Below are 14,422 nucleotides of genomic sequence, written 5' to 3' on the forward strand. Positions count from 1 at the left end.
CTGTGCCGGGGCTCCGGGTGAGAGGAGAGGGCAGAAGAGGGCTTTTACTTCCTATGAGCCTGGCACTGGGGGTCAGGAGCGTCTTAGGACTCTGGGTGTCAGACCCCCACAGCACAATGGCCTTTGGATGGCTCTACATGTCCTGGAAAGGAGAGGCGGCTCCTGTCCAAGTCAGGACGGGGCTGGGAGGTTTTCTGGGAACAGGCAGGAGTCCAGGAGCCGGTGGCCCCTACAGCTCCGTGCACTCAATGGGCCTGCTGTCTGCTCTGCTTCCCACTGGTTCATACAGGTCGATGGAAGGACTCAGATCCTGGGTACAGACTGGGCCTTTGGTAAAGGTTAATCCCCACGCCTCCTCCCCCTGCTTCTGAAAGAAGAATATGTTAACTGGGCCAGGCTTATTTCTCACTCCACATCCATGTTCACCTTGATTGTGAAATAGGATTTCTGAATCGATTGCATGTCAGACCCAGCTGAGTCTTGACTTGCCGCCTGAGTTTTTCATGTCTTTTTGGAGGGAAAGCAAATCTCTGGCTTGGTGAATGCTTTCTGATTGTTCATCTTTTTCCATTTGGTGTTATGCTTTGAAAATTCAGGGTGCAGTAAAAGTGTCTGTGCCTGTGTTTGTGTTAGGTGTTTAAAAGTACAACTCTGATTTTTGGTAAGGGAAAGAAGACTGAGGAGGGGGGAGGAGTTAACATAAAGACAAAACAAAATTTCTAGTCCATTCTCCTTACTGAATAAAGCTCTTGTGTGCAGGATACCTTAGTGAAGTGACAGTGAAAGTCACTCAGTCGTGTTTGACTCTTTGTGACCCCATGGACTATACAGTCCATGGAATTCTCCAGGCCAGAATACTGGAATGGGTAACCTTTCCCTTCTCCAAGGGAGCTTCCCAACCCAGAGATCGAACCCAGGTCTCCCACATTGCAGGCAGATTCTTTACCAGCTGAGCCACAAGGGAAGCCCAAGAATACTGGAATGGGTAGCCCATCCCTTCTCCAGCAGATCTTCCCGACCCAGGAATCAAACCGGGGTCTCCTGCATTGCAGGCAGATTCTTTACCAACTGAGCTATCATGTATGAGCTATAGTGCTGGAGGCTGTTCTAATGGTTGAGAATGTTTTATCACTGAATCCTCCCAGCTATGCTAGCAGGTAGGATCTGTTCTGACTCCCAGGCTCTGCCATTTTACAGATGAGGAAACTGAGGCACAGAGAAGTTACTTCTCAAAGGGACACAGCAAATGAGAAACAGGGCCCAGATGCTAATCCAAGCATTTTGTTGCTAAAGCACTTGCCCACAACTGCATGGAGATAGGGGACAAGGCGAATCATAAGCCAACTCATTTAGAAACAGTTCCATGGAATATATGAATTAATTTAAAATGCACGAATTCCTCCTAACAGAGTGTGAAGTACAATGAAAATCTGAGACCTTCTTGGTTATAAATCTATTAGTAGCGGGTACCAGTGGTTCCTCTCTTGTAAATAGCCGTTTTAGGGGTTCCAGATGATAATTCACATATAAGGATTATAACAGAATGTCACTACATAGGTTTGCATGTAAGTCAAGCCACATTCCCCAGCTGAATTATTTTATCCAGGAAAAGTGTGGCATAACACAGTATGGAATGTTAGCCTATTGAGCAAAGGAATTCCACTGTCTTAATGGAATTAGTTTTGCGTAGAACTCAGGTCTGACATGGCAAGTTTTGGTAACTCACTGCAATCTTTGGGTGGCCCCCAAAATGCTTTAGAAACTTATTTCCCCACAGAGGTGAAGGAAAGCAGGAGCTTATGAATTTACCCACTGAATTGGATGGCTGTGTCCTAGATACTTTAGGTCCCCACGCCTCTCTTTCTACTATAGCAGGGTATTTATCAGAATGTTCTGAGTTCTCACCACCACTGGACTCAACTTTGCCTGAATAAACTCAGCTTAAGTTATTGCCTTGTCCATGGGCTCTCATTTCCCTGGACTGATAAGGGAATTCTGTGGGTGAGACTACACATGTAAAATGAGTGGATCCCAACACACCAAGACCCTACCTTTAGTTTACCTGATTAACCCCATTTGCTATAGTAACTAACATCAATCAGCAGGGTTTTTATGCTCTCTGGATGGCTGGGCCACAGTGGTCCTGTGGTTGCATAGAGCTCGGTCCATGGTTGCATAGAGCTCGGACACAGCCTAGAGCTATAATGTGATAATAAAGCTGGTGTTTTAAAATTTATTTATTGTATTATTATTTTTAAGCTGGTGGATTTTCTTTTTTTAATCAAGGTGGTTTTTAAAGGCTTTTACTCCAAGTGTTGCTTGCTTAGTCACTCATAGTGTCCAGCTCTTTGCAACCCTTGGGACTGTAGTCCTCCAGGCTCCTCTCTCTGTGGGACTTCTCAGGTAAGAATACTGGATTGGGTTGCCCTTTGTTTCTCCAGGGGATCTTCTGACCCAAGGATCGAACCCATGTCTCCTCCATGGCAGGCAGATTCTCTACCTGCTGAGCCATTGGGGAAGTAACATCTCTTATTTGGTGAAATAATTAATCTTCTGCCAACTTGGCTCTCTTGTCTATACCTTGGTGCTTTCCAGTCTAGTAATTCCTCAAATTTGAGGTTTTATAGAATGGAAAGTGAGTTAATTTTCCTTTCCTGTAAGTGTAGTAAGTTCCATATGGAGTTCGCTCAGTTGGAAGAACATCTGTGTTAATCAAACAAACCAAACGTGGAATGGGCCTGAACTGTCCATTTGAATGATTTATCTCTGCAAAGGACAAAACACAGCATGCAAATGGCTACCCGGTTTTAGCAAGAAGGCTAAAAATTATAACGAGTGACTACAGTTCCATTATTTAAATTCAATTTTTAAAAAGATATCCTCAGTTCGATCCATGACAGCATGTATTTGAGATATTTGAGGAGTGATCTTATCTGCCCTATTTCCTTCTTAAACAGTTGAATTAAAAACCTAATTCCTACTAAAACACTTCAAAATGAGCAGCTGTTAACTAGGAAGAAACACGAGGTCACTTCTAAGCATGAGATAGGTTTTCCATTCTCAGAGAAGGAAATGTGGGCAAATTTTAATGATGGAGCCTAAGACAGTCATAGGCAAGAAGAACATCAGTGAGCATGTGACCGAACTTCTTCCACACACTTACATTACAATGGAGAAGCCTGCTCACATGTCTGTTTTCAGCCAATGGAAAGGTAGGAAAGATGCTCTGGGTTATACAGCATCAACCAATATCTGTGGTTACAGCACCAGGAGCGGTAATAGTGCCCAGTGATGCTGGCGGGTCTCGTGGTTACAGCACCAGGAGCGGTAATAGTGCCCACTGATGCTGGCGGGTCGCTCCCCATCACCCTCAGCCAGAACGAGAATTTTTGCTTGCCCCAGGCGGTGGTGAATCCAGAGGAGCTGGTGAAGAGACTCTTAATTGGGTGGGGTGTTAAGCCATGTTTATCCTCCCTTCACCCGTTCATTGTACCTTTTGCTTTAAAAGCACCAAAGGTAAAAGAAAATTTGGCCAATTAACTAGGAAAAGGAGTTGGGGCTTTGCCTGAAAGGATATCATTTCAGAAGTCAATTTTTTTCTCCACCTTCATTAAAGCTATGAAATATGCCTAGTTAATCTGAGAGTCGCCATTGTCTAAAAATGCATCCAGACTTAACTGGATGGATGGTTGCAGAACAGGAGCTATTTAGGATTAGGAAATCGTTGTGCTTTTAAACAAATTGCATGCTATTTACGAATTCTTGGGCAGTTAATCTGGATCGTTTCCATTCCATTGCAAGCAGAAGATGGGCCTTTTTGCCTGGCTATCCCAACTTCCACATCAGTTCCTCAGAGGAATCAAGTTTGTCCTACAGATGTTGGCTCTAATGGAGATGAGCCTGAGGGACTCTAAACTTCCGGCTGCATTTATCCCCTCTCTGGATACTATTAAGTCGCTCCTGCCTGAAGCAGAGGACGGGTCTTTGCTTCAAAGGCAGCTAAAGAGTGAATTATTTACCAAGTTGCACAAAGGGGAGGATTTATCAAGGCCCCCCTTGTTTCCCCCCAGAGAGGACAACCACAGAACTAGAAGACTTTATTACTCTCTTTCTCGGCAGTAAATTATGCCATTCAGATGCATTTGAAAGCTTCCCTTCATGCTCTGGATTGAGTCATAAAACTTGATACCTGGGGCCAAATGTCTTTATCCTCCTAGAAGGATGACGAAGGTGAAAGGGCAGCCATTCTAAGCCAGTGCCACACAAAGGCAGTGAGTGGGCAGAATGCGCGGGCAGTGGAGACCCTTACTCTGCCTACTTCACACCTCTTCAACCTGATGTTCTCCAAAATGAATCTGATCACTAGCGGAAGATCATCAAACCCTCCAAAACCTGAATGAGCCACATGAAAAACACTGGTCTGTCATCAGACCACCTATCTGATTGTTGTCCTTGGTGTGATGCTAGGCTTAAAAAAGCTTGTGAATTTCAAAACAAAACAGAAAACCGTCACTCACCTTTTAGATTTTGTGAATTTCGATAAACCCGCCACTCACCTTTTAGATTTTGTGAATTTCAATAAACCTGCCACTCACCTGGAGGGGGTTTGCTGGGGCCCGCTTTCTCTAATTTCTTGGGAGTCATGGTACTCTTATGTTTCTGCTTGACTGAGGTTTGGTCAATTGCCGGAAGTCTAGAATCGGTCTTACAAGCAGAACTTGTGGCAGATAATCTTGGTTCGGCTTGAGCATCCTCATCAGCAGAACTCTACCGAAAATGAAAGGTCAGATCTGAGTATCAGTGATCAATAGGTCCTCTTTGCTGGGCAGAGGAAAAAGAGACAAGCCAAATGCAGCAACCTCTCAGCAGAGACATCGGAGTGTCCTGCCTGCTCAATGTGCCCTTTTCGCCAGTCAGATTTTCATGGACTGGGTGTAGCAATTTAGAAATAATAGCAAAGTTAATGAGTCTATTTGGTATGACATTATGAAAAGAATGAATTCCTGACCCTTAAGTAATTGGATGACCAATAAACAGCTCATGTTAAAAGCTGCATATGAAAGCATCCATGCATTTAAACTTCTTGATATTTGTTATTTGAACTACTCCAGCGTGGGTGAGGAAGAACCATTCCTTATGTTAATCATATAGTTGACAATGAAAAGGAAATTTAGAGACGAGTGTTGGGACTGAATAAATGAGACCTCAGTTTAATACTCTCAATTATCGGGTGCAACATAACATAGATTAATCTTTTAAGAAAGACCCTACTTGTCAGTCTTCTGTAAAGAAGTCAGTATATATCTATGCATGGACAAATCATGACTCACGTGGTGTCAGAATATCTTAACACAGCCTTACAGACGCAATGAAATCTGCCTGCAGTGCAGGAGACCTGAGTTTGATCTCTGGGTTGGGAAGATCCCCTGGAGAAGGGAATGGCTACCCACACCAGTATTCTTGCCTGAGAATTCCATGGACAGAGGAGCCTGGTGGGCTGTAGTCCAAGGGGTGGCAAAAGAATTGGACACAACTGAGCAATTATCATACTTGGCCACACTTAGAGTGAAAAAAAATACATAATTAGGAGAAACTTGGTCTTGAAGGTGATTTAAGTCCTGCCTTACGGTCTTAGGTCCTGGTGTTCATATGATTTGACAGGTGATATGCTCCATGGCAAATAAAACCAAAGGATTGCCTCCCCTCCTCCCAGGGAAAGGGTCACTAAATACTCCTGCATTGCACAACGGTCTGTACTGGTAAGTCCTCTGAAAATGTATTCCTCTGTCGACACAGAGTGCTAAATTAATACCCCCATGCCTCTCCAGTGGTGGCAATTTGTATTGATCTTGCTCCCTGTTCTCGCTGACAGTTGTGGCATTTTCATTTCAAGCCACCTGACTCAGGAAAATACTCTGAATAGCTTTGAATTATTGGGTGCAACGTAAGACAAACTCAGCTCTCAAAAAAGTCCCCTACCTGTCAGTCTTCTACAGGGAAGTCAGTACAAATCTACAGGTGGACAGATCATTCTTCTCTGGATTATAAATCATGTTTGGTAATTTAGAGCCTGGCGACAGCCTTCCAACAAATAATTATTGTTTCTCTCTGCATTTTCAGAAAACAGACCACCCTCAGATAAAGGGACGAGAAGAAGGAAAGGACATAATGAGTTGCTTGTTCTCCCTTTTCCCTTGTGAATCTGGAATTTAATAGAAATCCTTGATAATGATTCTGAAATGTCAAAGATGAAACATGAGGTCATTTCTGGGCATGAGATACGCTTCCCATTCTCAGAGAAGGAAATGTGGGCAAATTTTAATGATAGTGCCTAAGACGGTCATAGGCAAGAAGAACATCAGTGAGCATGTGACCAAACTTCCACACACTTACATTAGTGAATGGAGAAGCCTGCTCACACATCTATTTTCAGCCAATGGAAAGGTAGGAAAGATGCTCTGGGCTAAGACGACCAGTATCCATGGTTACAGCATCAAGAGCAGTTAATAGTGCCCACTGCTGCTGGTGGGTCTCTCCCCATCATCCTCAGCCAGAACGAGAATTTTTGCTTGCCCCAGGCGGTGGTGAGTCCAGAGGAGTTGGTGAAGAGACTCTTAATTGGGTGGGGTGTTAAGCCATGTTTATCCTTCCTTCCCCCATTCATTTGTACCTCTTGCTTTAACAGCACCAAACGTGAAAGAAAGTTTGGCCAGTTAAACCATGCCTAAAAGAGTTGGACACAACTTAGCAACTAAGCAACAAACAACAACAAAATTATGTTTGGAATCATGCATTTGCCTTTCAAATACATCTTTCTCTGGTTCCTGGTTCTATCAACCTGACTTCCAGTTGTGAATCCCTCTTTTTTCTTTTTTTTTTTTAACTTTTTATTTTGTATTGGAATATAGCTGATAGTTTCAGGTGGACAGCAAAGGAACTCAGTCATACATATTACGAGTATGATAATCACTCTTGGGTCCAGAAATTACAGCTGAAAGTGAGTGTTTTGTCAGCTGGAAACTAAAACCACAATGGAAAGAACTAGAATACTTATAAATGCAGTGCTGAGTCTTTTCCTGCTTGCTTCATTGACTAATCTTAAGCCAATCACTTCAACATTTTGTGTTTTCATTTGTGTCTTGTCACGTACTCAGCCATTCTCATGCATCCTCTCTCGGGCAAGCCCATTATATTATCCAAGGAGGACGAGCCTTGGGTGAAAGAAGTTGTAGTAACTCATTCTGGCAATAAAATGTAAGATTAATATATAAGACTCTGTAGCCCAGCATGCTGGGAGTGAATCCTCACTGTCACACATAGTGACTGCGTGACATAGGGTTAGTTTTCATCTCTTTGCCTCTCAGGCTTTCTCATGTGTGAACAATAGTCCCTTCCTTTTGGTGGTTCTGTGAGGATGAAATGAGTTAAGATATGTTTGTTGCACTTAGAACACTGAGGAAGTGCCCTGTAAGCGTTGGCTTTTGCAATTAGCCATTCGTGTTAAGCCGTTTAAACAATTAACTAGCTAACTACTGAACATTAACTGCTTGCTGTTGAAACCAAAACCGTAAGCCCCTCTGAGAAATTCTAATGGGTTTTCACATATTTCAAAGAGCAATGGACAGCAAGGTGTGGCAAGTCCTATACCAGACTCTTGATTTCTTCCAAAGGCTGTATAATTTATGATTGTGACATAAATAGCCAGTTGACATTTATCTAGCCTTAAGAAAAATATGGTACAATTTCCCTTTCAGACAATAAAGCTCTAATGGAAAATATTTAACATTGAAAGATTATCAGATGATAATAATTAAATTATACTGATTTAAAGCTGATTTTAAAAGTGTCTCCTCCTCTTGCAATTTTAAAGAGCAATTACAATTTTCATTTCTTCTCCCTTGTATTCCTATGTTGAAATGTCACACGGAGGTGGAGGCAACAGCACATTGCTATTCCTTTAAGAGGAAGAAAACTAGCTCTGTCTTTCAAAATCAAAGCCTGAAACATGAAACACAAACAAACAAACAAAACTGAAAAGCCTAGACTATATAATACATGTGTAGACATTAGATTCTCTCTTGGTAGTTTGAAAAGAGTCCTAAGAAAACCATGTTAATTAAAGAAACTATTGTTGAAATTAATTTGTATATAGGGTATTATGATTTTTGTAATTAACATTTTTCAAAGATTCCCCAGCTTGCTCTTTGGGCATCGTCCATAATAAAGTTGAGATATTACCTTAGTCAGAGCTAGAATCTCTCAAAAGTTCAGAAAGGGGCTTCCCTGGTGATCCAGTGGCTAAGATTCCATGCTCCCAATGCTGGGGGCCAGGGTTCAATCCCTGGTCAGAGAACTAGATTTTACATGCTGCAACTAAGAGTTTGCATGCTGCAAGTAAGACCCATCACAGCCAAATAAATAATATAAAAAATTCTAAATCAAACCAATTTTAAAAAAAAGAAAGAAAAAAAGTTCAGAGAAAAACTCATACAGGAAAAAGGAGGAATTTACCTTAGGGTATGGAAGTGGCACTGAGCACTGAAGTAGGACTTTGAAACATTATAATGGTTCTGGTTAGACCTTCTGGAAGGTGGAGACCCAAGAGTTGGGAAGTGGGATACATTTTCTCAGGGATGTGAGAGTGACTAGATCTCTAGACAAGGCCCTACTGATGTTGAGTCTGAAACAGCAAGGTGACACTGAACAGAGATGATCAGAAGGGCAAGGAGACAGAAGTCATCAGGAACAGAAAGGATCAAGTCATTTTCCAGCTCTTGCCTGATGGCTCATTTCCAAGACCTAAGGAGCTGGTTCTCAACTGGTATGCCACCTCCCTCCTTCCCTCCCATTGCTGAATTCTGATTGATGTGTGCAAATCCCATTGTAGCCAGTGTCATGTGATGGATGAGCTGAGTGGATCTTATGACCTAGTGTAGAGATCAGGACATGACTTGCTGTGAATAAGAAAACAGGCAAAGAACAGTGTCAGGCTGGTGCCAGAGAAAGGCAGTGTGCTCGTTACATTTGAAATAAAGCATTCTCATGAGATTGTGAAAGAGAAGGATCAAGGTCGTGAAACTCGACACTCAAACAGTAAGGACACAGGAAGGGTGGCCAGGGGACTGTGGGTGCAAACGTGTGTCTTCCGAGCGTTGTCCCCAAAGTCCACATTCCTACTGTGCCTGAAACATAAAAACTGCCTTTGAAAATTGAGGGCAGCTTGTATAAATATAGCACTGGCCAAGAAGTTCATTCCGGTTTTTCTATTACATCATATGGGAAACCCCAAATGAACTTTTTGGCCAACCCAATAGCATTCTGGACAGGATGTGTACCTTTATGAATTAAAGAAATATAAAGTTAGCAGGTTCTATGCAGTCTCATAAAGCTGGCTAAATGTTTTCTCTTCTAGGGGGGAAAAAAAAAACTGTCAGGGCAGCAATCCCTGGGTTGGGAAGATCCCCTGGAGAAGGGAATAGCAACTCACTTCAGTATTCTTGCCTGGAAAATCCCATGGACAGAGGATCCCGGTGGGCTACAGTCCATGGAGTCATAAGAGTCGGACACGACTTAACAGCTAAACCACCACCAAGGGCAGCAAAGTGCTTCCCGTGTGCAGGACGATTTTGAAATTGCTTACCAGGACTGTAAACTTGAACAACAGTAAAGAATAGATTAGTAATTTTGGGGGGGGGTGGGATTTGAACTTGGGTATCACTCACCTAAATCCCACCGCTTCTTCACCCCGTTTGTGTCTCCCACCTGAAGACGTGGCTGCCAGGTGGGGTTGGACGAGATCAGACTCAGCAGGAAAAGCTTTTGGGAGTCAGCTGGGCTGTCATGTACATGAATTTCATGAGCCGTTGTCTTCACCAACAACAGCTATAGAGAATATGCTCCTGTCTGCCATCTTTTCTGATTCTCATGCTAGCAATTTAGAATGATCCTGTCTGAGACACTGACCTGAGAGCAACAGTGGCCTTAGGGGTTAACGTCTTCATAATCTTTGATCACCTTTGGGGCTGCTCTCTGAAGGAGAGGCATTGTTGGTCTTTAGTAGAACCTGCTTCTTGTTTACGAGACATCCCCCTGGGGAAGGGCCTCTGGGTGAAAGCTTTGCAAGCTACTGAAATGGCAAACGTGACCTGTTTTATGACACTTGCTAGTATTTCTTAAACGCAGCTGAATACCTCATGGGAAATGAAATCATGGTTGGTTTACATGGGTGGTAACCATACATGTTCATGCTTGGGGGACAAACGAATGTAGTGTTCTTTGAGATGGAGTTCTGTGTGGTGGGCAGTGAGTGAGAAAGTGGCATGTGGCCAGGAAATTGTTGGATTTAAAAAATTTGAACATTCCAATATAGTGTTCTGTAGCACACTGAGACTGCCCTCTGTGAGAGGAGCATCTGAAGAATGTGAAAGATGGCGCTTAAGTGGAGGTCATCCATGAAAAATACCTCCTACTCGAAACAATAAGTCATAAAACATTTAATTGAAAAACATCGTATGTACCTACTGTGTCTTCAGCCCCCACATACAAATAAGGCATTTGCAGTGTGTGTGTGTGCTCAGTCATGTCCAGCCCTTTGCAACTCCATGGACTGCCAGGCTCTTCGGCCCATGGGATTTCCCAGGCAAGAATACTGGAGTAGGTTGCCATTTCCTCCTCCAGGGGATCTTCCCAACCCAGGGATTGAACCTGTATCTCTTCCATCTCTTGCATTGGCAGGTGGATTCTTTGCCACTGCTCCATCTGGAAAGCCCATGCTTGCAATGGGAGAGGCACAGTACTAGCTGTACTAGCAAAACTATGTTTAGTTAAGTGATAAATTGGGTGGTACCGATTCTAAATTTCAGAGGCCTGCACAGCAAAAAAAGAAAAAAAGAACACGAGAAGTTAAGGGATGCTTCATGGAGGAGGTGGTATTTTCTAGGTGGTATTTGCTATGAAAGACTGATAGGAACTGGCTTTGGCTGGAGTCAGCACAGGAGCCAAGGTGTGGATGGAGTGACATGCGTGGTGTGATTCTCAGTGAGGCACGTGGCCAGAACAGAGGGCGTGGGGAACAGAGGTAAGAAATATAGCTGGCTGGCACAGTCCCCCACACATCGTGGGGGTCTCTGAGATTCAAGCAAAGGATGGAGAATCAATGCATTGGAGAATAGAGTCCAACTGAAGGTTTCTGAGTTGAAAGCTGTCATTTTAATGTGGTATTTGTGGTATTTAAGATTAGCTTGTATGTTTCTTTCAGGGAGAAAAAAATGAAGCATCCAGCCAATTTGCCAGTGAAATGATGTTTTTGTAGTTTCAATGGCTTATTTTCATAAAATGTAAGTCTTTCCTTTATTGCAAGAAAAATGCATGTTCATAATGGAAAACTAAAGACAAAGAGAGAAATTTTGAAGCATTCAAAGCTCCATTAACCTTGGAATAAAAACTGAAAATCGCTTGGTCTGTGTTGTTTCAGACCCCTTTTTAATGACTCTGTTGGAGACTGCTAGCTTTCCACTGAAATCTCTGCTCAAGTGATGAGAGCTGCAGCTGGGATGTGCCACCCACCTCGAACTCAATGACTCAGTTTCCCCTGCAACGAGGTGTTGCCCTGGGAGGAAAGACTCCCTAATGGGGTGGAAGTGGGAGTGATGTGTGCAGCATACTTCAGAGATCATCTGTGGCCCTGCACCTCAGCTGGAAAGGCAACAGCTTTGAAAGTCATGTGTTAATCAGAAACATCACAGGCCTGAATCCCTGTGAGTCCTAGTGGAGGAGAGATGCCTTCTGACCTGGTTCAGCCAACCTGGGCCATCATAGGTGTAAGAGATAAACCTCTGTCTTGATTGAGTCATCACATTTTTGCTCCCTTTGTTATAGCAGCTAACATTACCCTACACATATGTTTATGTATCTGCATAAATGTTTCTTCTCACAGCCATAGAATTGAACCATACTTTACATTGTCACTTAACAATACATTGCATCCATAGATACCTTTCTACAATTTTTTCAACCTTATTTTTAAAAATTTCAAATCTATGGAGAAGTTGAAAGAACAATAGAAATAACATCCATTACCCTTCACCTTGCCAATTTGTTCTCTCTCTCTCTATATATATATATATAATTAATATATATATTCTTTTTCTAAACAATTTAAAAGTGACTGGACTTCATGATACTCTTACCCCTAAATACTTCAACATGCATCTCCTTTCAAAATAGCCATTCTCCTACAAAGCCACAATACTGTTATCCTACCCAAGAGAATTTAATAGTTCCATAACATCACCTAATATGTAGAGCATCTTCAAACCAAACTGTCACCAAAATGTTTGTTCCGATCTACCATCCAATGAAGATCCACCAGTTGCACGTGCACTTGTTACGTCTCTTTAATTCTCGGCCCTTTTTGCCTTTTCATGATTTTTTCCGTTTGAAAAGTCTCAGCCTTGTAGAAGGTTGTGTGTTTTGGATTTGTAAGCTTTCTCATAATAAAATTGGGGGCTAATCATTTTGGGTAAGAATATTGCATAGGTGGTGATATCCATCTTTGTAACATCACCTCAGCACAAAACAACACTATTTGGTCTCTAGGGTAAGGAGCTGACTGCTAGATTTCTGACTGCTAGATTTTTTTTTAATATTATTTTTTAATATAAAAGTGCATTTTTCCCTTTTGTAATTAGTAGGTAATCTATCAGATGATTCTTTGACACTAAATAGCCTATTAATTACACATTTTATTCAATAATTTTAGCATCTTTTGATGTGCTTTGACTGAATTGATAATTACATCAAAGTAGCAAAATGATGATTTTTCTATCATTTCTTCTACAATTACTGGCTGGTATTCTTCTCTAAAGAAGAACTTTCCTTTCCTCCCTTCTTGTTTGTTTACTTGTTTGTTATCATCATTGTGGTCTCACGGGCATATTTTATTTAATTATCTCATCACATTTTTTGAGGCTCAAATTATACTAGCAGTGGTGAATGGGAATTCATTCTAGTCTGCTGTTGACTTGAATCTCTGAGCACTTCTTCGCTTTCGGGTACAGTAAAATTTCATAGCCTAACTGTGGACTTTACCTGGCTCAGACCTAGAATCAGTTGTTTTCCCAGTAAGCTCTGGTTCCTTCTAGTTTAGAAAGCTTTTTAGAAATCAATATCTGCTTGCTATGTGCATTCATTGCAAATAGAGGGACAGTGTTCCTAAGTCTTTTTGGTGAAATTAATTAGAAATATGTATTTTAAAAATTATGAGCTCGCAGAAATATTTAAAGTTAAAATTAAATATTTTATGGGGTTTTCCCTTCCTTTCTTTTATTTTCTCTCTCATATTTAAAATCTTTATTCCTCAGTCATATTAAAACATTTATTAATTTTTTACTCTGCAATACACAGGAAATAATTTCAGAATCACAATACAAATGTTACTCTAACAAACCACTAAGTAAAGTTTATTCTTTCTTAACAGTTCTCTTTGTCTTTACAATATATTCACATTGTACGGCTCTGTCGTAATTATTTCTGTTGGTCATTTAGGTTGCTTCCAACTTTTTCTGTGGTAAATGATGCTATGATGAATATTCTTATGTATTCATGCACATCATCAATTATTTCTTTATTCCTGAAGTGGGAATTTATATTGGTAGATTAACAGTATCACAAAGATTTACAAATTTTTGTTCCCAAACTGTATTAATTAACTGTATTAATGAAATGCTGTATTAATTTACATTTCCAGATGTACCTGCCAGATTCTACAAATATTCTCCAACTACATATTATCTTTTAGAAAGAATCTTTGTTATCTTGGGAAAATATTGTAATTTGTAACTTGTATGTAATTTTAATTTAATTATTGAATAGGTTCATTTATTTAGCTCATCTGTTTAGAATCTATATTCCACCTATTTCTAAAAAGGGTCTGAAATGACTTAAAAGCTAAACTGAAAAGAGTGTAAAAAAATGGGAAAAGGCAAAACTAATTTATGGTGAAAACATGCAGAATAGTGGTTGCCTCTGAGGGATGGGGCAGGAATTGACTGGAAAGGGGCATGGGATAATGGAAATTCAGTGGGGGTCAGGTTATATGGTTACAAGCATTTATCAAAACTCATGAAATACTACTCTTAAAATCTGTGTAAGTCACTGCAGGTAATTTTTACTCTAAAATTAAAAAAATGGGAAAAAATAGAACAAATCAAATCACAAAAACCGTAAACAAATATTCAACTCTGGCTAATGATGTATGTACGTGTTAGTCGTTCAGTCGTGTCTGACTCTTTATGACCCCGTGGACTGTAGCCCACCAGTCTCCTCTGTCCATGGAACTCTCCAGGCAAGAATACTGGAGTGGGCTGCCATTCCTTTTTCCAGAACTATGTATTGGGTTGGCCAAAAAGTTCGTTTGGGTTTT

The 14,422-nt window shown here is 41.2% G+C and overlaps 1 protein-coding gene across 8 annotated transcripts in view; it reads right to left on the bottom strand.

Annotated features, from left to right (window-relative positions):
* The window catches only part of MARCHF10 (membrane associated ring-CH-type finger 10), a 100,040-nt gene that overhangs the window by 46,071 nt on the left and 39,547 nt on the right, over window positions 1-14,422 (bottom strand). For all 8 annotated transcript variants that reach the window (XR_009731410.1, XR_009731409.1, XM_061392280.1 and 5 more), the window contains exon 4: window positions 4,596-4,767. Coding sequence is in view for 6 of the 8 variants with exons in the window: in XM_061392280.1 (XP_061248264.1) it covers window positions 4,596-4,767 (172 nt within the window). In the remaining 2 variants the exon portion in view is untranslated. The remainder of the gene's footprint in view (window positions 1-4,595; window positions 4,768-14,422) is intronic.

Source organism: Bos javanicus, chromosome 19 (assembly GCF_032452875.1).
Source record: "Bos javanicus breed banteng chromosome 19, ARS-OSU_banteng_1.0, whole genome shotgun sequence".
Lineage (NCBI taxonomy): Eukaryota > Metazoa > Chordata > Mammalia > Artiodactyla > Bovidae > Bos > Bos javanicus.